Source organism: Heloderma suspectum, chromosome 2, assembly GCF_057233095.1.
Source record: "Heloderma suspectum isolate Gila_16-S chromosome 2, 16-S_ref, whole genome shotgun sequence".
Taxonomy (NCBI): Eukaryota; Metazoa; Chordata; class Lepidosauria; order Squamata; family Helodermatidae; genus Heloderma; species Heloderma suspectum.
This window is the reverse complement of record NC_139459.1, coordinates 378,451,602-378,476,053: the sequence shown is the minus strand read 5'-3', so window position 1 is coordinate 378,476,053 and position 24,452 is coordinate 378,451,602. Positions and strand designations below refer to the sequence as shown.

The window sequence follows — 24,452 nt, the reverse complement described above, 5'->3', positions numbered from 1 at the left end:
AGACATTTTGCTGCCTGAGGTGAAAGACAAGATGGCACCTCCTCCCATTCCATGTATAAAAGCAACCAGACTGGCAGATGAATCTGCCTTTGACGCTGATGTTGGGACACCATCCTCCACTGCACCGAATGGAGTAGGGTGATTTAGGAGGTGCAGAGCAGGCCACATGACATGCGGGTCTCTCCTGCCAAGACCTTGCTGCCTTCTCCCAGCATCTGCTGCCTGAGGCTACTGCTTCACTCTGCCTCATGGTAGGGCTGGCCCTGAGGTGGCTCATTCTAATCACATTCATGCCAGACTTGTTTAGTATGAATTTGTTTTCATAGTAAAACACTCCCTTATCAACCCTGGGTAACTGTAGATGAAACACACACTTTAAAGGATTTGAACACCTACTGTGGCCCAGTACACCTAGGGAGCGTGACAAAGGTATATGACGTGGGCTGTTAAGCAACCGTCTCCCATCAGAGGTCAGAGATAAGAGATTGTCCATTGGGAAAAAATCTATCTCCAATCAGTTGCTGAACAGAGAAGTACTTCACACCATCAACTCTTTGTTGTTGTTCAGTCGTGTCTGACTCTTCGTGACCCCATGGACCAAAGCACGCCAGGCCTTCCTGTCGTGCGCTCTCTCCCGGAGCGTGCTCAAGTCCATATTCATTGCATTGGTGATGCTATCTAGCCATCTCATCCTCACCATCAACTCTAACTACATGCATATGTCCGGAGTGACACTATTTTTTGAAACTGGATGCTTTGGGTCCATGTTGAAGCAGACATTTGAAGGCTTGTCAATCTGCCACTGAAGAAGACCGTCCGGTCAAAACACGCTTGGCAAAGAACATTAAATTCTGCAGATCGCCTTTATCGTTTGATACCGTAATGCTTGGAACAGGATAGAGATGTTTTGCCTGTCCATACAACTCTTGTATATTTTTAAGTAGGTTCAAAAATTGACCTTTACTGCACCTTTTGCTGTATAATTTTAGCTATGTCTTACCATTTCTTATAAATGCTTTATAGGTCATATTACTACATTTTACTTGAACATTTTTGCTGTGCGATTTTAAGCCATGTTTTATAAATATTTTACAGTATTTTAGAAATCTTATTATATCATTGTTACTTGTAAGATTTGTAGTTTGTCCTGCTCTCTCAGTCTCCTTTGGAAGCTGCCTTATACTGATTCAGAACGCTGGTCCATCTAGCGCCCAGTATTGTCACACTGACTGGTAGCGGCCCTCCAGGGTTCAGGAATTTTTCCAGCCCTACCAGGCAATGCCTGGGATTGAACCTGGGCCCTTCAGCATGCAAAGCAGGGGCTCCACCACCAGGACAGGAGGGGGGTGGGGGAGAAGTTTGAGGGCTGGATGGGGACCCCCCACATACACACAGGCCATATAGGGCCTGTGGTTTCCCACCCCTGATGTAAGGTGTTGGAATCACAGAATAGTAGGGTTGGAAGGGGCCTACAAGGCCATCGAGTCTAATCCCCTGCTCAGTGCAGGAGCCCAAGTCAGAGTTAGCTCCAACTGCAATTTCTTTCCTGTACTCAGCCATTCTCTGGTGTGTAGTACAATTTGCATGCCAGTAGGAACTTCTGTCATATTTTATTTAAATGTATCTTAATGTATCTCTGATCTCATTTTTTTATAAAATAACCTCCCTTGTAGACCGTGGGAATGCTGTAGACATCATATACCTCGACTTCAGCAAAGCTTTCGACAAAGTGCCCCATGATATCCTGATGAGCAAACTAGCTCAAAGTGGGCTAGATGAAACAACGATCCGGTGGATCCACAGTTGGCTACAGAATCGGACTCAAAGAGTGCTTATCAATGGGACCTTCTCAAGCTGGGGAGAGGTAACGAGTGGGGTACCGCAGGGCTCAGTCCTGGGCCCAGTGCTCTTCAACATTTTTATTAATGACTTGGAGGAGGAGGTGCAGGGAATGCTGATCAGATTTGCAGATGACACCAAATTGGGCGGGATAGCTAATACTTTGGAAGACAGAAACAAAATTCAAAGTGATCTGGATAGACTGGAGTGCTGGGCAGAAAACAACAGAATGACATTTAATAGGGATAAATGCCAAGTTCTGCACCTAGGAAAAAGAAACCAAATGCACAGTTGCAAGATGGGGGATACGTGGCTCAACCACAGTACAAGCGAGAAGGATCTTGGAATTGTTGTCGATCACAAGCTGAATATGAGCCAACTATGTGATGTGGCTGCAAAAAAGGCAAATGCTATTTTGGGGGTGCATTAATAGAAGCATAGCTTCCAAATCGCGGGAAGTACTAGTTCCCCTGTACTCATCTGGTTAGGCCTCATCTGGAGTACTGTGAAGGACGCAGACAAACTGGAGAGGGTTCAGAGGTGGGCAACAAAGATGATCAGGGGACTGGAAACAAAGCCCTATGAAGAGAGACTGAAAGAACTGGGCATGTTTAGCCTTGAGAAGAGAAGACTGAGGGGAGATATGATAGCACTCTTCAAGTACTTGAAAGGTTGTCACAGTGAAGAAGGTCAGGATCTCTTCTTGATCATCCCAGAGTGCAGGACACGGAATAATGGGCTCAAGTTACAGGAAGCCAGATTCCGGCTGAACATCAGGAAAAACTTCCTGACTGTAAGAGCAATACGACAATGGAACCAATTACCTGGAGAGGTGGTGGGTGCTCCCACACTGGAGGCCTTCAAGACGAGGCTGGACAGCCATTTGTCAGGGATGCTCTGACTTGGATTCCTGCACTGAGCAGGGGGTTGGACTCGATGGCCTTGTAGGCCCCTTCCAACCCTACTATTCTATGATTCTATGATTATCAAAATAATCCAAAGCAAGTGACAAATACAATTTTTATGGAGGTGGCCTTCTTTTTTTCTCTCTCTTTTTTGCTGCAACAGACTGTCATACCCCGACTGGAGGAATCCTCCTCAGAGGAGGAGCTAGAGGCCCCAGAAGCCCAGGGTAGCCCAGACTACGGACTGCCACCAGAACCACAGGAGCCTGAGCCCTTGGGGGAAGTGGCTGCTGGGCCATCCCTGGCAGGAGAGAGGGACTCTGCCCCTGAGGCAGGGGCTGAGCCACCCCGACCACTGGGATCGTCCTCGCCTGAAGCAACAGGCCAGCAGGGGTCCTGTGTGAAGAGGTGCTTGCCTCCAGAAGAGGTCTCCTCAGGAGAAAGGAACTCCTCAGGAGTAAGGGACTCTTCAGGAGTAGGCTCTGGAAAGGGAGCTCCGATTGCTGCAGCTGAGCCCTGGGTGGGGTCCGGCTGGCTTTGGGCTTAAAAGCCTTCACTGGAAACCCAGCTAGGGTTGGAACAACTTGGTCCATCCAGCCTCTGCTGTATGCCTTGCCTCCTGAATTGTGCCCTGCAATTGATGCTCTGTTTCCTGACCTTCTGGACTGCCTGATGTCCCTGCTTCTGGACTGCCTAAAGAACCTGACTGATTTACTGTGTTTGACCTCTTGCTTGCTACCTTGACTACTCCTGCTGCTGCCTGATCCGGCCTGCGTTCTGACCTCTGCCTGGATTTTGACCACTCCTGCCTTTGCCTAAACCTCCTTGGAGTGAAACCTGTGTGCTTGACCCTTTGCTTGCCAACTTGACTACTCTGTTGCCTTGCTCCCTGTATGTGCTTGCAAACAGCCAAGACTTGGTCTAGAGCAGGACACAGATGGGTCTTGTGGCACTTTAAACACTAACAGCTCTATTATGGCATAAGCTAGTCCACAAAAGTGTGTTACGTACATACATTTAAATACATTTGTTAGTCTTCACTGTGCTACAACATCCCCTTCCTGGGCAAGGTGCTTGAGCGGGTAGTTGCAGGACAACTCCAGGCACCCTTGAATGAAACAGATTATCTAGATCCATTTTAACTGGGCTTCAGGCCTGGTTTTGGAACAGAAACTGCCTTGGTTGCCCTGTGGGATGACCTCTGCCAGGAGAGGGATGGGGGAGTGTGACCCTGTTGATCCTCCTGGACCTCTCAACAGCTTTCAGTACCATTGACCATGGTAGCCTTCTGGATAGGTTGTCTCAGCTGGGAGCTGGAGGGACTGTGCTGCAATGGTTCCGCTCCTGCTTGGATGACCAATTGCAGAAGGTGGTGCCAGGGGATTATTGCTCTGTGCCTTGGCAACTATGTCATGGGGTTCCACAGGGTTCTGTTTTATCCCCTATGCTCTTCAACATCTACATGAAACTACTGGGGGAGGTTATCCGGAGGTGTGGGCTGAGGTGCCATCAATATGCAGGTGACACCCAGCTCTACCTCTTTTTCATCAAGCCCAGGTGAGGCAGTGGCTGTTCTGAATCAGTGCCTGGGCATGGTAATGGACTGGATGAGAGCCAATAAAACAGACTCAATCCAGACAAGACGGAGGTACTGTTAGTGGGTGGCTCGTCTGCCTGGCTAGGTGATGTTCAACTTGTTCTGGAGGGGGTTGCACTCCCCCTAAAGGATCAGGTTCGTGGTTTGGAGGTGCTCTTGGACCCAGAACTATCACTTGAGGCACAGGTGGACTCAGTGGCACAGAGCACTCTTTATCAGCTTAGGATCGTATAAAAACTACGCCCTTATCTGGACAGAGATAGCCTAGCTACGGTTATCCATGCTCTCATAACCTCTCGTCTGGATTACTGCAATGTGTTATATGTGGGGCTGCCTTTGAAAACAGTTTGGAAACTTCAGCTGGTCCAAAACAGGGCAGCGAGATTGTTGACGGGGATTGGCCAACGTGATCGTATTAGGCCAGTACTTTTCCAGCTGTACTGGCTGCCTCTCCATGTCTGGGCCCTATTCAAAGTGCTGGCATTAACATTCAAAGCCCTCAACGGCTTGGGGACAGATCATCTGAAGGATTGTCTCCTCCCATATGTACCTGCCTGGATCATCAGGGGTCCTTCTCCGGGAGCCCCTACCAAGGGAAGTGAGGAAGGTGGCTACCAGGAAGAGAGCCTTTTGTGCTGTGACACCCCGGCTGTGGAATGAGCTTCCTCGAGAGGCTTGCCTGGCGCCTACGTTGTACTCTGTCTGGCACCACGTAAAGACCTTTTTATTTCCCCAGGAATTCTAGCATTTTAACATTCTAGTCTTTTAGTTTTGCCATTTTAGATTTGTTACCATACTTTACATCTCTGCATTGCTGCTAGGTTTAATGCTGGTTGCACTTTCATACTGTAGTTTTAATGTTTTTATATTTTATATTGTTTTTATGTAGTTTTAATTTTTGTGAACCACCCAGAAAGCTTTGGCTATTGGGCGGTATAAAAATGTAATAAATACAAGACTGTTTTAATAACTACAAGGCATCAAAACAATCAATGATAAAAATGAATAAAACTAATACAACAGTAAAGGACAGAAATTAACTAAAAAAAATTAACCCTGCACCTGCTAACTAATCATGAACACCTACGACCAACAGACAGAAACCATGAATTTTAATTATTTATATAGTTTTTCCCTTTTGTTGACTTTCTGTAGGTTAATGACGTTTGAATGTAAGAAGAGCCCTGCTGGATCAGACCAAAGGCCTATCTGTTCCCACAGTATTCTATTCCCACAGTGGTTTCCACACTCTGAACATTGGTATTTCTCCTCTTTGTGGATGCTTTGATGTTTCCTAAGACGTTTCCTCTGGCTGAAGCCCTTCTCACCCTTGAAGTATGCAGATGTCTTCTCCCCTTTGCGCACTCATTAATTATACCGGGACTGAGGCTTTTAGCACATTCTGAGCATTCAGACAATTTCTCCCATGTGGATTTCTTTTATGGGACCTAAGGTTGCTATTACATCTGAACTTCTTTCCACACTCTAAGCAGGTGTAAGGCTTCTCTCCTGTGTGGATACGGTGATGGATACGAAGGCCACTGCTGTCACCAAAGCTCTTCCCACACTCCAAGCACTGATATGGTTTTTCCCCGGTGTGCATTTTTCGATGTCTAGAGAGATGAGTGCTCCGGCTGAAGCTCCTTCCACACTCTGAGCATTTATACGGCTTCTCCCCGGTGTGGATTCTTTGATGTGAGTAGAGCTGAAAACCACATCTGAAGCTGTTTCCACACTCTGAGCATTCATAGGACTTTTCCCCTGTATGAATTCTTCGATGCCTGTTGAGGCTATCGGTGTGGCTGAAACACTTCCCGCATTCCGAGCATTGATATGGCTTCTCTCCCGTGTGAGTTCTTTTGTGTGACCTAAGGTGTGTGTTCTGTCTGAAGCTTTTTCCACATGCTGCGCACTGGTGGGGCTTCTCCCCGGTGTGGATTCTTTGATGGGAAATCAGGCTTGTGCTGTGGGCGAAGTTCTTTCCGCACTCGGAGCACTGATACGGTTTCTCCCCGGTGTGGATTCTTTGATGGGAAGTAAGGGTGCTGCTCTGGCTGAAGCACTTTCCACATTCAGAGCATTTATAGGGCTTCTCTTCAGTGTGAACTCTTGGATGTGCACCAAGGTTTGATTGACAAGTTAAGACTTCTGCACGCTTATGGAATGTATTCCTTTTGCTTTCTTGGGGACGTTCTTGCTGGATCACCATTTCATGGAAGTTAGCACCTTCAGAAGCCACGGATGTCTTCCTCCAGGTCTGCTTTGTTTCAGCCTTCCAATTCTGCTGTTTGTGCCCTTTATTGCTTTCCCTCCCTTCATCTGCAGGAGTAGAAAGAGACTTATGGGGTAGGAGAGAAATGAAACCCACAAAATCTGGAAACAAAACTAATTAACTGTGGGTGAAGGACAGAATAGCAAAGACTTAGACGGAGATCCTACTATATATTAAAGAGCCTCTGTTGATGGGCATTAACTGGAAGCCGATCTGATGTAGTGTCGAAATGCGTTGGATGCTCACCACACATCCAGGTACAGATTTCATCCCCAGCAGCTCCAGTTGAAGGAGCTCAAAGAGCAGAGAGAGGGAGACCTTCAACTGAGACTTTGCACAGCTCTGCCAGTCAGAATTGGCCAGCTTTTCCCGATCAGGTGACTTCCACAACTCCCAGCATTCCCAGACGCCATTGGTCGTTCCGGACAAGATGGACCAATGGCAGATTCACATGCTGGCATGTCCTAAAACAAGGGTGTGGAATCTCAGGCCAAATCCACCATCCCGGATTCTCCAGAAGGCCGTACCCCGTTCCCCTGTCCCCACCCCTTTCCCCTCCAACCACTGATCCTTTGGTGGCTTCCCAGCTTTTGTGCTGTTTTTCCACCCATTCTAAAAGGTTGAAATGCCTCTCCTAAGGCTTAGTTACAGACAGGAAGAGCACATGGCTGACTGGGGAATGCTGGGACTTGTAGGGCGTTTTTTGGTCTAAACATGCATAGGATTGCACCCTAACTTATTTAAAAATAGGTAGATGGTGCACCCAAAAAACTCAGGCCAGCTACTGTCAATGACATCCCCACAATGCATTGCTAATTTGCGGTCAACAAAGCATAGCAGCAATTCCTGCTTTCCGAATCTCTCAGCCAAGGCAAAGAGGGAGCCTTACCCAAAGAGGCCAGATTCCTCCAATTCTCCTCCATGACCTCCCTATGCAGAGACCTCTGGCCTGGATCCAACAGAGCCCACTCCTCTTCCAAGAAAAGCACAGCCACCTCTGCGAAGGTCACCGGACCCTGAAAGAAGCAGCAAATCATTTCTCCTCATAGTTACAATCCAGAAAAGCAGGAGAGGTGAGGGGCCTGAGGTGCTCTGGCAGGTTCCAGAACTTCCTCAGTTGCCTTCAAAGCCTTCCTAGCAGGTGTTTTTGACAGACACAAAGGGAAAGAGGCAGATATTTTCAGGACCAAGTCAATGTGCAGGGGACAGAGCACCCCCCCCCCCCGCAAACTCTTTGGATCTGTGGGCACTTTTGGAATTTAAAGAGTGTTATGGGTACATGGAGGGGGGCTTGCCCATTCATAAAATGACTGCCTTGGGGGGCATGACCAGTCACAAAGCACCCATTTCACAGAATCATAGGGTTGGAAGGGGCCTATAAAACCTTCGAATCCACCCCCCTGCTCAATGCAGGAATCCAAGTCAAAGCATCCCTGACAAGTGGCTGTCCAGCCTCATCTTGAATGCCTCCGGTGTGGGACAGCCTACCACCTCCCTAGCTCATTGGTTCCATTGCTGTATTGCTCTAACAGTCAAGAAGTTTTTCCTGATGTTCAGCTGGAATCTGGCTTCCTGTAACTTGATCCCATTATTCTGGGTCCTGCACTCTGGAATGATCGAGAAGAGATCCTGGCCTTCCTCTCTGTTTCCTAGAAGGCTACTGGTGGGACTAAAAGAAAAGTAACTTGTCCAAGAGCTTAAGTACAAGACAGAAAAGGGGGCTGACCTCCAAACACAAACCCCTTTGACATACCTAGGCAACCTTTAAGATCATCAGAGAATGCATTGCTGGTCATTCCAAAACTAACGGAATGTCACCACGCAGTACCCCGACGGCGGGCCTTCTCGGTGACGGCGCCCACCCTTTGGAAGACCCTCTCTTGTGCAGCACAGGAAGCAGAAAGTATGGCATCTTTCAAACGCCTCCTGAAAACACACTTGTTCACCCAAGCTTTCCCTGGGCTGTAATTAAACAAAGCATCCTGCTCCATCTTACTGCTCCTTGTATTACTTTTATTGTAATCGGAATTTTTTTTAATATCGTGTTTTTGATATTGCATTTCAAGTGTGATTTTCATATTTGTATGTGAACCACTTAGAGATTTTATTGTATTGAGTGGCATATAAATATCACAAATAAAAAATAACTAATAAAACTACTCTTGATCTCAAGGTACTTTACTCTGCAGCATGCCAGTGTCCCATTCTTTTAAAAAAGCACCAAGAGAGGTATGTGTGGGCACACAGATGCCCATCGGCTCCATGTTGAAGGCCCCAAGGACAGAGGCAGTCAGGCGGTCTCTTGCCCATGTCTCTGGTCATTCTCTTCCTACCTGATCCAATTGCACAGCAACCGTTTTGGCTCCACCGCAACGAGAAGACGGCCCAGGAGGAATCTCCGTTGTCATGCCGCTGCCTGCAAGTGAGACAAAAGAAGTGGGGAGACATTTGATCCTGTTAGTTGCCTGGCTCAATTTCAGGTGCTGGTTCTTCTCTTTAAAGCTCCGTAAGTCATACGACTCGCTTCCTCCTTGTTTATTAAGACCACCCTAGGCAGAGGTGTGGAACCACTTTCAGCCCGTGGGCCGCATTCCATGTTAGAAGTTCTCGGGGGCCACATTCCAGGGGTGGGTGGGGCCAAAGGCAAAATGAGGTGGGGGCAAAATGTAAGGAACAAAACTAAAAATAGCAGCTTTAGGATGCAATCCCATGCATGTTTAGCCAGAAAAAAAAAGTCCTACAATTCCCAGCATGCCCCAGCTGGCATGCTGGGAACTGTAGCACTTTTTTCTGTCTAAACATGCATAGGATTGTGCCCTAAAGTTCTTACTGCCAGTAACTAAGCTTCAGGAGAGACATTTCAATCTTTTAGAATGGGGAAAAATCTGTGCCAAAGCCAGGAAACCTTCAAATAATTGGTAGTGGGGGTGGGGGGGAAGACGCATGGCGCTGCAGTAGTTTAAGCAAGAGATGACTAGGGCATTGCAAAGGATTGCTGGAACCAGTTCCGGCCTTCCTCCAAGGCAGGACCTCTCTGGAACTAATTGCAACTCTCCTCCCAAATAGGACTGGCCAAACCCGGCCTTCCAGTCCCCCAAACTACCCAGTAGCCCCCCTCCTAGGCCAAGGGGCACTGAAATTAGCACTGAGGTTATGCAGGGAAATCACACCAACTAAAGTTTGGTTAAAGGTTTATTACGGTAAAAATAAAGGGGTAGAGGGAAAAGGAAGAATAGAAGTGGCAAACTGGACAAAAGTGCACAAAGCCAAATTACTTAAACACAGAGAGCTTTATAAACGCACACCTAAGCAAAATAATAAAGCTACCTGGCCTATCCTTCACATACCTAAGTATGGGTCTCCTAGGATAGCAACCAGCCATCAGCAGGTCCAAAACCACCAAGACAAAGGGAGATCCATGCCACGACCTCAGCCCTCTTTTAAAGCCCAGCCCCAGGAACCCAGGGCAGATTTCCCTTAGCCAATCACTGGCTCAGCCCCTGGGTGGCCACCCTGGCCTACAAAAGGCTGGAACTCCCCACCCAACCCAGCTATTGTCACTTCCCGATTAGCAGGGACTGCGCCTGGCCTTGAGCAGAGGGCCGAGGTGCCTCTAAATAACATACTATTCCAGGTGATTGCATTAGACGGGACAACACGGCCTGATCCCAGGATGGAAAATAGGCTATCATTCTTGGCAGGCACGGACCAGAGGTTTTGCCAAGAGGACACAGAGAAGGGAAGGTATTCTTGCAAGGGAGAAGCTACTATCAGTATTAATTATTATTGTGCCTATCGTTACATTTATATAATTGCTTCGAGCAATGTATATAAATGTAAATTGCTCTAAAAAAAACTTCAGCAGAAATGTGATAAAAATATATGTTTGTATACACATTTTAATTTCAGCAGCATAATACTGAAAGGCTTTTAGCTATCATTTAAAGTGGTGGTTTATAGCTGGAATAGTCTTAACCTCTTGAAATTAAGCTCATTTCTAAACAGGGGCTATGTATCGAGGCTCAAAACGAACATAAAAGCAGCCCGCAGGTTCCAGATACTCGAGGGGAGGATTCCAAACGCCATATGGTGTCATACCTTTCTTAGGAGGCCAACTCAAAGATCATCCCAAAATGTGCAAACTTTCGAGAACTCCAGATCTCTTCCTCAGGCAAGACGTTACCAAAAACAGGTTGGAAGCAGGAGAGGGGAAATAGGGGGGGAAAGCCTGACTGGGTGCTGTAGTCAGATTCTTAAGATGATGATGGAGGAGGAAGGTTTGCAGATATTGAAACTGGGCTCTGCCAGGTGAAGTGCTGGTTGCAGGTCCCAGTGCCCCTAGGACCACGGGGAAGGAGCAAATAGGCAATTGCTGCTCCTCCATTTTTGAAAAATATAAACTGCAGCGGTTAACTCAGAATCGTCTCCTCCTCCTCCTCCATACCATCTTAACACTCTGACTGTGCAGGCATCCTGACTACAACAACATCCAGTCAGCCACCTCCCAACCCTCTCACTCACTCACACACACACACACATGTCCCACTTCCACCAACCAGCTTTTTGCAACCTCTTACCTGATTAAGAGATTTATTTATTTATTTATTATTACCCAATGAAAATATTTGTTTTTTTCCTCTTGCAAGGAACCCAAGGTGCCCTACAAGGTCCTCCTCATCTCCCATTTTATCCTCACAACAACCACCCTGTGAGGTAGGTTGGGCTGAGAGTCAAGTGACTGGCCCAAAGTCACCCAGTGAGCTTCCAAGGCCAAATGGGGACTAAAACCTAGATCTCCCAAATCCCAGTCCAACACTCTCACCACTATGCCACACTGGCTCTTAGGTGAAAGCTTGCACATTTGGGGGAGATCTTAGAGTTGGCTTAATAAAGGTATGACACCATATGGATTTTGGCCTGCCTTTGTTTTGTGTATGATCAAGAGAGGGAGAACAAGTCAAAAAATGGCCTATTCACTCTTACCAAGCGAGGTGGCACCTTCACCGCCTTCCTGCAGGACCCCCATAAAGAGCTGTCTCGGTCTGGTGTCCACTGCAGCTCCCTCTGAGTCAGTGGCCACTTCTTCCCCCAGCCCCTTCACCTGAAAGAGCAGAGACAGCCAGGGCAGTTGGGCTGGGAAAAAGAACAGTGTAGGGAATGGGATATGCAATGAATATGAACTTGAGCACACTCCGGGAGGGAGCGCAGGACAGGAAGGCCTGGCGTGCTATGGTCCATGGGGTCACGAAGAGTCGGACACGACTGAAGGACTGAACAACAACAACAAGGGAATGGGATGGCCTCAGCTCTCCTGCTTGAGCTATGAGAACCCACCGCCTGCTGGCCATCTATCTGCACCCTGGACAATTTTTTCTGGAAGCGCAGCGTGTGACAAGCTACCACAGAAGGCTGCAAAATCTCCTCCATGGATGACTTCCAGAGAAGGGTGGACAATTGCAGCTTGCAGGGATGGTTTAGCAATCCTTGTGTACATTTGCTCTGCCTCCGTGGACCTATCTGGATAAAACGCTCTCACCTGCTCCTCTTCCTGCTTCTCGTCCTCGGCCTGGCTCAGGAGGAAGCCTTCTGCCAGGGCCACTGCCTGGGAACTGGTCTCTGGCCCACACTCTCTGACCCAGCTCTCCATCTCCGGAGGCAGGACAGTCAGGAACTGCTCCAGGATGACCAGGTCCAACATCTCAGTTTTGCTGTGCTCTTCTGGCTTTAGCCACTGACGGCAAAAGTCGTGGAGTCGGCTGCAAACCTCTCGGGGGCCCTGAGCCTCCTGGTAGTGAAACTCTCTCATGCACTGGTGCCGCTCATTGGAGCCGGTGTTGTCCTCACACCAGATATTCTCCACACTCCTTATCCAGAATTCCTGTCTGCTCCCAGCCAGAATGGCGTGAGAGCCTTTTCCTGCCTTCTCCCCTGCTGGGCCGTGAACATCCATTTTCTCTGTGCTCAGTGCAGCTCCCGAAAGGGCCAAAGGATCGCCTTGCTCTCACGCCACTTTCATTCCTAGGCCCAGAATGAGGTAAAGAGGCCCCTGCTTAGTCTCACATGGCCAGTGAGTTCTTTTCTGCTTGTGTTACAAGTAGATCCTTTACAAGCAAAACGGATGTTCCCAGTTATCAAGTCAAGCTTCTCCTGAGGATAAGAAAACAGGCCATAAGAATGAGACAGAGCCACAGATCAAAACACTAACACTATCTATCCTCACTTAGAAACCTCCCCCTGTGTTTTTAATTTCAGGAAAAAAATCCACCTGCAGTGTTGCAGAACCCAGAGTCAGAGAGACCACGGAGTGAAGGAAAAAGAGATTCTTTATTTAACACGTGGGCTTAAGGCTAGAATCATTTCCAAAGAGCCAGAAGCCCCAAAATACATCAGCACATTGTTTTTATAGACATTGTGACACACATGAAACGGCTCCTCCTCCCCCTCCCGTGTGGGGTTGCTGTCCTCAACATTTCTTCTCCTAGCACCATTGTTTATAATACAAGAACTGGGTTACAGGGTAGCCATGATAAGGAGGGAACAGAAGAGAACAGCAGAGAACAAGATATACAATTGCATGACCTTTGACAAGATAAGGAATTCCTGTGTCTTGTCAGCTTACAACAATATATTCAAGGGAGAAAGAGCTCAGCAAGAACATGAAGCATGAGACTGCATGAGGCTACTTAGTCTGACCCCCGATATGGCTGCTACAGGAGGAAGAATTCTGCATAACTCCGAAGCTGGCATACTGCTTGGTGAAGACGATTCAAATACAATAAAGCAGGCTTTGCTGATCTGCTGTCCTCCAGATGTTTGGGATTTCAGCTCCCATCTGCTCCAGGCAACATGGTCAATGGTTAGGAATGCTGGGAGTTGTAGTCCAAAACATCTGCAGGGCCACTGGTTGGGAAAGGCTCCTTCTTGTGTCCCCCTCACTGTTAAATACATCTTGCTGGGTTGTCCACAGTCCTCAGGATTTTCATCCCACCTGGTTCCCTGCTCCAAAATTCACCTGGATTCAAAGTGATATTGCTGACCAGGAAGCTTCATCCAGTTTTCAGAGATGTACTGACTGACTGACTGACCTCTTTTTAAGACTATTTGGATTACTGGAAACAAAAGAATTCTCCTTAATTTGCAACAAGACTTTGAACTGATGCTGTGCCATCAACATCAATATACCTCCCCACCACCCATCCACTCTCTCCTGTCTCCTTTTCTTCCCGAGTCTTCCACCAATCCCTCCAGTGGGGAACCATAATCTCCTCTCCCCGCTTCAAGTTTCTCCAGACCTCCATTCCACTCACCAGACCCCTCCCAGCTTTCCCAAGAAAGTGGGGTGGGGTGAGAGAGAATGACTTTTCCAGAGGCTCCTCTAGGACTATGATTTCCAGAGAGGCAGAGCGTTGCAGCAAAAAGAAGAGGCGTGTGTACCTTTAAAAGACTCATATTTAAATTATTATGGCAGAAGTGGTTGTGGCCATAAGAACATCAGAAGAGCCAAGGTCCATCTAAGTCTAGCATTCTGTTCACACAGTGGCCAACCAGCTGCCCCAATGGGAAACCCACAAACAGGACATGAGTGCAACAGCACCTTCCTGCCCATGTTCCCCAGCAACTGGTGTACGTAGGCCTACTGCCTCTGATACTGGAGGTAGCATACAGCTGTCAGGAGTAGTAGCCATTGATAGCTTTCTGCTCCCATTCTCCTCCTCCAAGAACTTGTCCAGTCCCCTTTTGAAGCCATCCAAATTGGTGGCCGTCACAACATCTTGTGGAAGTGAGTTCCGTAGTTTAACTATGTGCTGTGTGAAGAAGTCCTTCCTTTTGTCTGTCCTGAATCTCCCACCAATCAGGTTCATAGGATGACCCTGGGTTCTAGTATTATGAGAGAGGGAGAAAAATGTCTCCCTGGCCACTTCATCTGATTCTAGGAATGCAGGTTCTGAATTTAATTAACCCAGCCTTCCCCAACGTGGTGTCCTCCTGCAGGTGTGTTGGACTGCAACTCCCAGGGGGATGATGGGAGTTGCAGTCCAACCCCCTGGAGGGCGCCAAATTAACCCTTAGAGCAGCCTGCCCCAACCTGGTGCCTTCCTCCCAACGTGTCATTTATTTATCCATTACATTTTTATACCGCCCAATGGCCCAAGTTCTCCCACAGGTTCCATCATCCCCAGTCAGCGTGCTGGTTCGGGATGATGGGAGTTGTGATCCAACACCTGCGGAGGACACTAGACTGGGGAGAAGGTCGCCTTACGGAGCCTCTCTCTCTGCTCAAAGTCAGTTTGGGAGAAGGAGGAGGAGAAACACCCATAAGAGGAGATTTATTTCTCTTGCTTGCCTGGCGCACGGGAGAAGGCTGCAGGGAGAGCGAGAGCGAGAGTGAGAGCAGCGGCAGCATCCAGGCAGGGGGAATGAACGCCGGCGCAGCAAAGCTCGGCCGGAGGCTCGCGATCCGGAGGAGGTCCACGCACTGCCTGCCGGGTCACCCGTGGAGCAGGAAGTCCTTCGTGCTCTCCCAGGCCAGGGGGAAAGAGGCGGGGGGCGGGAGGCCCCCCGCTTGCCTGCTGGGGAAGAGTCCAGCTCAGGGTTAAAGCGAGCGAGTCCAGATGCCTGGAGAGGCCCCGAAACGCCACTTCCTGCTCCTCCCCCCCCCCGCGCGCCAGGGGCCTGCGGTCTTCCCAGGCGTCCGGCTCGGCAGCCCCTTCCCCTCCTCCGAAGGGTCGGGTGAGTGCCGAGCGCATTGGGGGGTCCCGGGGAGGAGGGGGGGGAAGAGCCCGGGCCGGGGGGGGGAGAAAAGCAGGCGACACCGGGGGGGAGGGAGGGGAGCAGCTGGGGGGGAGACCCCGAGACCCCCACCCCCCCACCCTCAAATCCCCCCACCCCCAGCCCCCCCACCCCCAAATCCCCCCACCCCCAGCCCCCCCGCCCTCAAATCCCCCCACCCCCCAATCCCCTCACCCCCAGTCCCCCCGCCCTCAAATCCCCCCACCCCCAGCCCCCCCACCCTCAAATCCCCCCACCCCCCCACCCCAGGGGCTGGGCGGCGGGGCTGCCCCCCCGGGGCCCCCGTCCCGGAGCGGCGCCCTTTGCGCCCCCCCCCCCCGCGCTGGGGACGGAACAAAAGACCGCGGGCCCGGCAGCTCGAAGCCGCAGGCTGCCGCGCCGCGCCTTCGTGGCGGCAGAAGCCTCGGTGGCCCCGAGCCCGCCCGCCGGGCCTGCCCGGGAGGCCGCAGGGAAGAGCCCGGGCGAGAAGGCAGGAGCCCAGCCAGGCGGAAACGCCCTCCGCGCGCCGGGCCCCGCCGCTGTGCTGGCTGGGGGTGATGGGGCGCGTCCCGAAGGCGGCGCGGGGGCTGCGGCGCGGCGCGGCGCGCTTTGGCCTTGGCCCCAAAGGGCCCCGTCCTGCCCCCGCGCTGTTGCGCACAGGAGGAGGAGGCTAGCAGCGGCCGCTAGCCCTCATGGCGGTTCCCTAGCTCCGGAGGCAGCATGCCCTGAGCGCCAGTTGCTGGGGGACGTGGGCGGGAGGGCGCTGTTGCGCTCAGGTCCTGCTGGCGGGCTTCCCCCTGGGGCAGCTGGCTGGCCGCCGTGTGCGCAGAATGCTGGGCTAGATGGACCCTCGGTCTGATCCGGCAGGGCTCTCCTTATGTTCTTATGTAAGGATGAGGGTTATGGCTGCAGGCTACCTCCAGTGCCAGAGTCCAGTGCACTGTACACCAGTTGCTGGGGAACATGGGTGGGAGGGGCTGTTGCACTCAGGTCCCGCATGTGGATTCCTGGTTGACAGCTGGTTAGCCACCGTGGACCCTTGGTCTGATCCAGCATGGCTCTTCTTCGGTTCTTAACATGTGCCTGAAACTGCTGGGAGAGGTCGGCCAGAGTTTTGGATTGAAATGCCACCAGTATGCGGATGACGTACAGCCCTATTGCTCTTTGTTACCTCACTCCAAGGGAGCAGTAGCCAAAGTCTGATACCCTGCAAGGTTTCTCCCCCCCCCCCCAGTTTTTTAATATATGTCCATGGATTTCTATATATATCCATAGCAATGAATACGTATGACATGCATACAACTTTCTAGCAGTTATACATTGGCTTCAACAAAAGCAGCCAAATACCCAAATAAGTATCCATTTGAAGGTGGCATCTATATTCCACCTCTTCAAATAGTGAAAGCATTGTATGGTCCTCGGTCCATTGCATTACGGGAGGTGAGTGTTTATCCTTCCAATGTTGCAATATCAGTCTTTCAGCTGTCAAAAGGGCACGGAGAATCCATTTAGGCCGACCATTTGTTAATTTACATGCAGTAGGTAAATAGTTTAAAAGAGCGTGTACATCAGTGAATATTAAAGACTGTTCCAGTACAACATTTATCTGTGTAATAACCTCCTCCCCCAAAGCAGCAACTACTGGACATTGCCAAAACATAAGTTTAAAATAAGCATTAGCTGCAGTGCACCACCAGCAATTGGCCAAATCAAACAATACCATATAAAAGAGATGTTGCTGTGTCCAATAGACACGAAACAAAAGTTTTTCTAAATAAGATGCAGACTGTTAAGAGGGCAAAAGAAAAAGGACACTTGTAATAGAATGGCGGTGTTTTATGACTTCCACAAACAGAACAACAGCATCAACACACGTCCCAACTGCCTTTAATAACCTCTGATTGCAATAATAATAAGAGCCAGTATGGTGTAGTGGCTAGAGTGGGAGTCGGGAGATCCAGGTTCTAGTCCCCACTTAGCCATGGAAGCTCGCTGGGTGACATTGGGCCAGTCACAGACTCTCAGCCCAACCCACCTCACAGGGTTGTTGTTGTGAGGATAAAATGGAGGGGAGGAGGATTATGTATGCTGCTTTGGGTTCCTTAAGTAGGACAAAAGGTGGGACATAAATGTAATTAATAATTAAATAAATAACATTTAACCTAAAGAATACTTTCTCTGGAGATAAAGTAACAGACCAATAAATAATATCAGACCTGTTGTTATAGTTTAAAGAGAGTATAAAGTCAGTTGAATTGTAAGTAATAAAGTTAAGAAGACGAAAGCATTCTTGCACATGAATTTGTGTGGAGAATACCGGCTGATCATTGAATCATGTGTTGTGCTGAAATGGAAAATCAATAAAAAATATTTCAAAAAAAATAAATAAGACGCAGCCCAAGAATCATAGATGCAACAGGCAGATGCCAAAGTGGCGATCCACTGATTAGGCATTTTGTGGTGGTGCCCACAGCAGTACTCAAATTCTCAAATGTGCCCATGGGTCCAAAAAGGTGTGTGGGGGGACCTGCAATACTGGTTTGGATGAGGATAAACAAACTGAGGCTAAACCCAGACAAGATGGAGGTGCTGCTGTTCAGTAGAAAGCCTGACAGGGACTTGAATTCAGCCTGTTCGGGGTGGGCTGGCACTGCCCCTGAAAGATCAGGTCTGTAGCTTGGGAGCACCCCTTGATCCTGCGCCGTCCGTGGCCCTTCAGGTGGCAACGGTGGCAAGGAGCGCCTTTGCACAATTACGTTTGGTGGGTGAGCTGAGACCTTCCTTGAATCAGGCTGATTTGGCAATGGTTATGTCATGGTTAGACTACTGCAATGCGCACTGCATGAGGCTACCCTGGAAGAGTGTCCAGAAACTTCAATTTGTGCAAAATGCAGCAGCCAGGCTGCTGACTGGTGCATCGTATCATACTCATATCTCCCCCATATTGAAAGGTCTGCCCTGATTACTAGTTGTTTTCAAGGCTCAATTCAAGGTGTTGGTTTTAACCTTTAAAGCTCTAACTGGCTTCAGGCAGGGATTCCCAACATGGCACCCACATGCACCATGGTGCCCACAGGGACCTCCAGTGGAGACCATAAAGCTCTCCCCTCCCTGTCTCCTTAGAAAAATTCCCTTTCTAGCCTCTAACCTTGCTCGTCCTCTCCCTTCCTAGCCCCTAGTGTTGCTCTTTCTCTGCCACTCCCTCTTTCTCTTGCTGTTTCTCTCCACTCCCAACCTCTCTTTCTCCTCTACCTCTTTATCTCACTGTTTCTCCACACTCTGTGCTTTCTCTCCCCTCTACCTTGCTATTCCCCTCCCTCCCAGTCTCCACCCTCGCTATTTCTCCCCCCACCCCACCCCTGCCACCTTTTTAGCTCGCTTCTGATGAGCCAGATGTCAGGGTGGACACTGAGCCCATAGAATGCCAGAGTAGTTCTGATTCTGAGGAAGAGCAGTCGCTCCTGGGAGGGGAGCGCACTCCTCTTTCCCAGGGCCAACAGCTGACGGAGATTCCTCCCACCAACATTCCTAGCTTAGATAGCAGTCCAGGGAGTGACAGAGCGTTGATAACAGACTTGGTGGACTCACGACGCCAACGCAGAGAGCGGCGCCAGATGGAGGGCGCGGAAAGGAGGCGTAGTGCCTTGTTGGCGTGCAAACAACGGCTGCGCCCAGAGGATCCAAGGGGAGGGACTCTCCCTAGTCCTTAAGTTCAGGGGTCTGCCAGTAATTCCCTTTCAAACGGGAACCAACTGTTCCAACTTAGGGCATAGGTACGGTGCTGCTGAGATCTAGTTGCAAACAGTATAGTTGTTAAGTTGTAAAAGAAGAATAAAGCTTTGAAAGGAATCCCTTCGTCTGTGTCTGGACTTGGCTACTGGATTAGACTGAGAGAGGCCTCCAAGGAGCCCTTGACACCAGGCCCCCACAGCAGCTATTATATGACTAGCCACATGTGCAGTGAGAGCCATTTTGTGGTGGCGCCCACAGCTATTTCTCAAGTGACCACAAGTCCGAAAAGGTTGGGGACCCCAGGCTTAGGGCCTGGGATATCTGAGGGACTACCAGTCTCAGTATGAACCTGCTTGGTTATTAAGATCAGCAGGAAAGGCTATTTTGAAGACATCCCTGCCTGGAGAGTCCCACTTAAAAATAATCTCTTGAAGGGGGCAGGATGTGAAGAGTTTCAGAGGCTCAGTCGGAGGTCCCCATGGGTCTCATGGCGCCCACAGGTACTGCATTGGGGACCCCCTGGCTTAGGTGGGTGCTGTGCTAGAGATGCTACATCAGTCTTCCCCATCCTGCTGCCTTCTAGATGTGTTGGACTGCACCTCCTATAATTCCTAGCCACCACCATGCTGGCTGGGAATTATGGGAGGTGCAGCCCAACACATCTAGAAGGCAGCAGGATGGGGAAGGCTGTGCAATATTGTCTTGTCGGGCTGTGAGCCAAATGAAGGTTTGGGTCTGTGGCCCCTGAGAGGGGGAGCTCCCCCCTCCCTCCACCACTCTGCCGCCCCTGCCTCTAGCGTCCTTCTGAGTCTTGGTGTTTGCCTGCCTTCCTTCCAGGAAAGAGCCCCAGTCACAAGCCGAAATCATCCAGCACTTTGTGCACAGCATTGTCCTGCTTGGGGCATGTAATACATCCACAGAGAAGGACTGGAGACCTTTGCAAAATGTGGTCTTCCCCTCGCCCCAAATCTGGCCAGTCCTCAGCCCAGGAAGGAAATTGGCAAGGGAGCAAGGAGATTGTGCGTGTCCTGTTGGAGGCAGAGCTGCAGCAGGGCGCCAAGGTGGAAGAGGACAGCGTGGCAGGCCCGCTGGAAGGGAAGCGTCTTGGGAGCTGGGAAAGGACAGTGCAGAAGATCCTGGAGGAGGACAAGCCCAGCCCCGACATACAGCGCCAGCGCTTCCGTGAGTATGGCTACCAAGAGGCCAAGGGGCCCCGAGAGGTGTGCAGCCGGCTCCACGACCTTTGCCACCAGTGGCTGAAGCCGGAGAAGCACACCAAGACTCAGATTGTCGACCTGGTCATCCTGGAGCAGTTCCTGACTGTCCTCCCTCCGAAGATGGAGAACTGGGTCAGAGGATGTGTGCCAGAGACCAGTTCCCAGGCGGTGGCCATGGCGGAAGGTTTTCTCTTGAGCCAGGCACAGGTCAAGAAGCAGGAAGAGGAGCAGGTGAGAGCCTTTCACCCAGGCCTTTCCAAAGGGCCAAGAATATATAGAGCATCCCCAAAATGTCTCCCAATAGCCCATCATCCAGGGGAGGGATGTCCTAATCCACCGCTCCCTCCAGGAGGATGAAGAACCTCTTTCAGACCAAGGGCCAAATTCTCTTTCAGGGAACCTCTTGGGGGCCGCATTCCAGTGGTGGGTGGGGCCAAAATGCCAGCATATTGTAGCTTAAAAGCTCTTTCTTCTGGTAGAGACATTTCAGCATTTTAGAACGGGGGGAAAAACCTGCACAAAAGCTGGGAAACCCCCCAAAGATTGATGATTGGGGGGAAGGGGTGGGGCCAAGAGAAGAGGCATGGCCTTCTGGGGGGCTAGATTTGAACCCAGGGGGCCACATGTCTCCCCAGAGTCTGAGGTTCTGTCCCTTGGGGGATCCCAAGATGCTCGGAGGGGTTTGTGAAGTTCCAGTGAAGGGGGGGACCCTTCTTCACCCGGCAGAGCAGGGTTAGCCTTTATGGGCACCAGAACCGGTGCGCTGAAAGTGGATGTTGCCGAGTTTCAGGGAACATCTGGGAGTCTCCGATCTCTGGTCGGTTTTCGGAGGGAGCCTGAGATGCCCTGTTCTGGGCCTCTTCTGATGCCAGGCTTGAAAGGTCAGCCGCAATCCGCCGAGGCTCCTGTGCCCCCCTGCCACAGACACAGCTTGGAAGGTCGACTCCGTCTCGAGGGCAAGCCAGAGAGATGGAGCCGGGCTCACCTTGGCTGCCCCAACCCCCCCTTCCCTAACCCCTCTCCCCCTCTGGCTCCCTGCTCCTGCTCCACATGCAGGAGCCTTCGGAAGCGGCCGTGGATTTCTCCGAGGCAGAGGAGGCTCCGTCAGACGCCACGCAGAGGCTGCTGCTCAGGGCTCGCGTGCAGGAGAGTGACGCAGATGCCGCCTACCTGGGTAAGGACTACAGTGGAATATATATATCGACATGGCCTCCCTTTCCCAAATATACCTGCTTTAATGTGCCCCTCGAGGGGCCTGTGTAGTGGAGGAAGCCCCTTAGGTTCTCTTAGCACATTGTTTTGTTTTGTTTTAAGAAATAAGGGGTTTTTGTGTCAATAGATTAAGACAGCCTTCCCCAATCTGGTGCCCCCCAGATGCTTTGGACGGCAGTGCCCAACCTTCCTGACTATTGGCCAGGCTGGCTGGGGCTGATGGGCATTGTAGCCCAAAGCGACTGGAGGGCACACGGTCAGGGAAGGCTGGCTTAAGGCTTGAATTACATCCAAACCAGCACTTCGAATGATGCCCTAGAGCAATGGGGAGAAGGACTGAGCTCACTCAAGGAACGAACCCCATCGCCTCAGAACTGGGGCGTTGCAGTGCGCTGCGGGGCTGCCCTTGAGACTGGCCGGAAGCTGCAGTTGGCGGAGAATGCTGCAGCCAGGTTGATAAGGGGAGCAGCTTTCCACCAGCTTATTGCACCTGTAGTCAGAGAACTGCGCTGGCTGCCCATATGCCGCCAGGCCAAGATTAAGGTTTTGGTGCTTGTTTACAAAGCCCTAAACATCCCAGGACCAAGAGACTTAAGAGATCGCCTGGCCCTCTACTTTCCTGTTCTTTAGCTGTGCTCGTCAGGAGATACTCGCCTGGTAGTGCCCATGATTTCAGGAGAACAAACTATGGGCTCAGAACAGGGCCTTTAGTGTTGTAGTGCCAAGTCTCTAGACCTCTACAAATCAGGCTTCGCTTATTGGGCTTCGCAAATTAGCCAACACTTCTGGGGTTTCCGTGCCTACTGAAACCATGTTTTCCAACAAGCATTCCCAGGAAGGTAATACAAGGGGTAAGCAACCAGGCACGCTTCAGATGTCTTGGAATACAACTCCCATAAGTCCCGGCCAGCATAGCCAAGGGTCAAGGATTCTGGGAGCTGTAGTCCAAAACATCCAGAGGGCACCAGGTTGCCTAGCCGGCATGGCTAAGGGTCAAGGATTCTGGGAGTTGTAGTCCAAAACATCCGGAGGGCACTAGGTTGCCTAGCCAGCATGGCCAAGGGTCAAGGGTTCTGGGACTTGTAGTCCAAAACATCCAGAGGGCAACCAGGTTGCCCACCCTGCTGTACACAGTACTAATGTACAGTATTTAATTATAATCATACATTGTACTGTTTTGTACATTGCTTGGAAAGTTCTTTTAAAATAAGCGGTTCAAAAATACTGTTAAATTAATAAAATGCAGATGGAATATGAAGTATAAAATACCTTCCCACTTCTTTATCTTAGGAAATGGGACGACACTTGGAGATAGCGAAATGGCGCCAGGAGGCCCTTCTAGGCCTTCTTCCCTCTGTGGCGGAATGGAAGCAGCTTCTGTGCAGCCAGAACAGGTATGGAAGGGAGTGTTGGCGAGGCAGGCAGTGCACATTCTGGGTGCTTCTGTTCCCTGCATGTCTCTCTGGGCCTGAGAGAGACTGCATCTTTCCTTTCCCTTCTTTGCGAGCTGCCCTCTAGGAAGGCTCTGAACATCGTTGATGAAGCTCTGGTTCCTGCAAGAGAACCACTGGCCGCCCTCACCTTTATTGTTGTTTTGGATTTCTTGCATTGTGTGCTAACTCAGGGGTCCCCAACCTTCTTGGGCCAGTAGACACATTTAGGATTTTGAATGTTGTGGGCACTCTCACAACATGGCTGCGATGTCCTGTGGCTTGTCCATTCACAAAATGGACATCGCCGGTCATAAAACACAAACTGGTGAGACTGGAAGAAAAGTAACTTGCCCAAGAACGTATAAGGCACAGGTGGGGTCTGAGTTCCAAAACACATATCCGCAACTCTTTTTCTCTTGCTGTGGCTGAATGAGACTCAGCATTAAGGCAAATTATGGGGTAATCCAAAAAGCAAGTCAAGAAAGCAGGCAAATGGTCAAGCACAAAGGTTTCAGTCCAGTCTAGTATGAGATCAGACTAAGGCAGGAGTGGTCAAGATACAGGCAGTGGTCAAAGCCTGAATCAAAGAGAGGAAGGCCAGGATCTCTTCTCGATCATCCCAGAGTGCAGGACACGGAGTAATGGGGCTCAAGTGACAGGAAGCCAGATTCCAGCTGAACATCAGGAAAAACGTCCTGACTGTAGAGCAGTACGACAATGGAACCAATGACCTTGGGAGGCAGTGGGCTCTCCCACACTGGAGGCATTCAAGAGGAAGCTGGACAGCCATCTGTCAGGGATGCTTTGACTTAGATTCCTGCACTGAGCAGGAAGTTAGACTTGATGGTCTTATAGGCCCCTTCCAACCCTACTGTTCTAGGATTCTAAGCATAGTACTACCAGGCAAGTAGGTGGTTTCCAGAAGAGGGGCCTGAGGTGCAGCCCGGTCCAGACACAGATAAGCAGTCAGATAACCAACACGGTTAACAAGCAGGGTCAAGGAAGCTCTTAGAGAAAGCATGGCTCTTCCTAAATTCTTAAGCAGAGTCAGGCAGGAGTCCCAAGAGTCAGAAGCACAGAAGTTCAGTCAAACGCACAACAATGGAGCTAGTAAAATAATGTTGTTGCAGCTATGGCTAGCCTGAAACTGAAGGCATATCTAGCCAGAAATTCCTGAGCCCAAGCCAGGGCTCAGCTGCAAGGCGTTACTGGCCCTCTGGCAAATTGCTCCCAAGGGGTCCTTTCCTCTTGAGTAGTCCTCCTTTGTATTCAAGCACTTCTTCTCAAAGGAGCCCTACTGACCTGCCTCTTGAGGCAGCGACACTGTGAGGGCCTCGTGGTCACCCAGTCTCCACCTCAGAGGTATAACTCTCCTCCTATGGGGACAGACCCACAGTCTTCTGCCCTGAGGGCCCAGGTCTCCTGACATGGGTGGCTCCTTGTCATTGCCTGGCTCTGGGAGGTCTGGCTCCTCCT

The 24,452-nt window shown here is 50.3% G+C and overlaps 2 protein-coding genes and 1 long non-coding RNA gene across 5 annotated transcripts in view; 2 read left to right on the top strand and 1 right to left on the bottom strand.

The window, feature by feature from the left end:
* LOC146356295 (uncharacterized) overlaps positions 1-24,452 on the top strand; it is an 867,031-nt gene that overhangs the window by 18,191 nt on the left and 824,388 nt on the right. The window lies entirely within an intron of this gene.
* On the bottom strand, positions 587-15,490 carry LOC146356322 (zinc finger protein 500-like). Of its 3 annotated transcripts, XM_084831676.1 has the most exons (7): positions 14,958-15,490; positions 13,626-13,722; positions 12,150-12,760; positions 11,597-11,714; positions 8,947-9,029; positions 7,503-7,629; positions 587-6,660 (listed from the first exon to the last, which is right to left on the bottom strand). In XM_084831676.1, exons 3-7 carry the CDS (start codon positions 12,561-12,563, stop codon positions 5,714-5,716), a joined length of 1,689 nt encoding a protein of 562 aa, XP_084687802.1. In that variant the 5' UTR covers positions 12,564-12,760; positions 13,626-13,722; positions 14,958-15,490; the 3' UTR covers positions 587-5,713. The 3 variants fall into 3 exon arrangements, with proteins under 3 accessions (XP_084687802.1, XP_084687801.1, XP_084687803.1); XM_084831675.1 differs by lacking the exon at positions 13,626-13,722; XM_084831677.1 differs by lacking the exons at positions 13,626-13,722; positions 14,958-15,490 and adding an exon at positions 12,879-13,611.
* LOC146356321 (uncharacterized) overlaps positions 15,281-24,452 on the top strand; it is a 21,192-nt gene continuing 12,020 nt past the window's right edge. The window contains exons 1-4 of the mRNA XM_084831278.1: positions 15,281-15,343; positions 19,952-20,562; positions 21,388-21,505; positions 22,834-22,937. Coding sequence (XP_084687404.1) covers positions 20,059-20,562; positions 21,388-21,505; positions 22,834-22,937 — 726 coding nt within the window. The 5' untranslated portion in view covers positions 15,281-15,343; positions 19,952-20,058. The remainder of the gene's footprint in view (positions 15,344-19,951; positions 20,563-21,387; positions 21,506-22,833; positions 22,938-24,452) is intronic.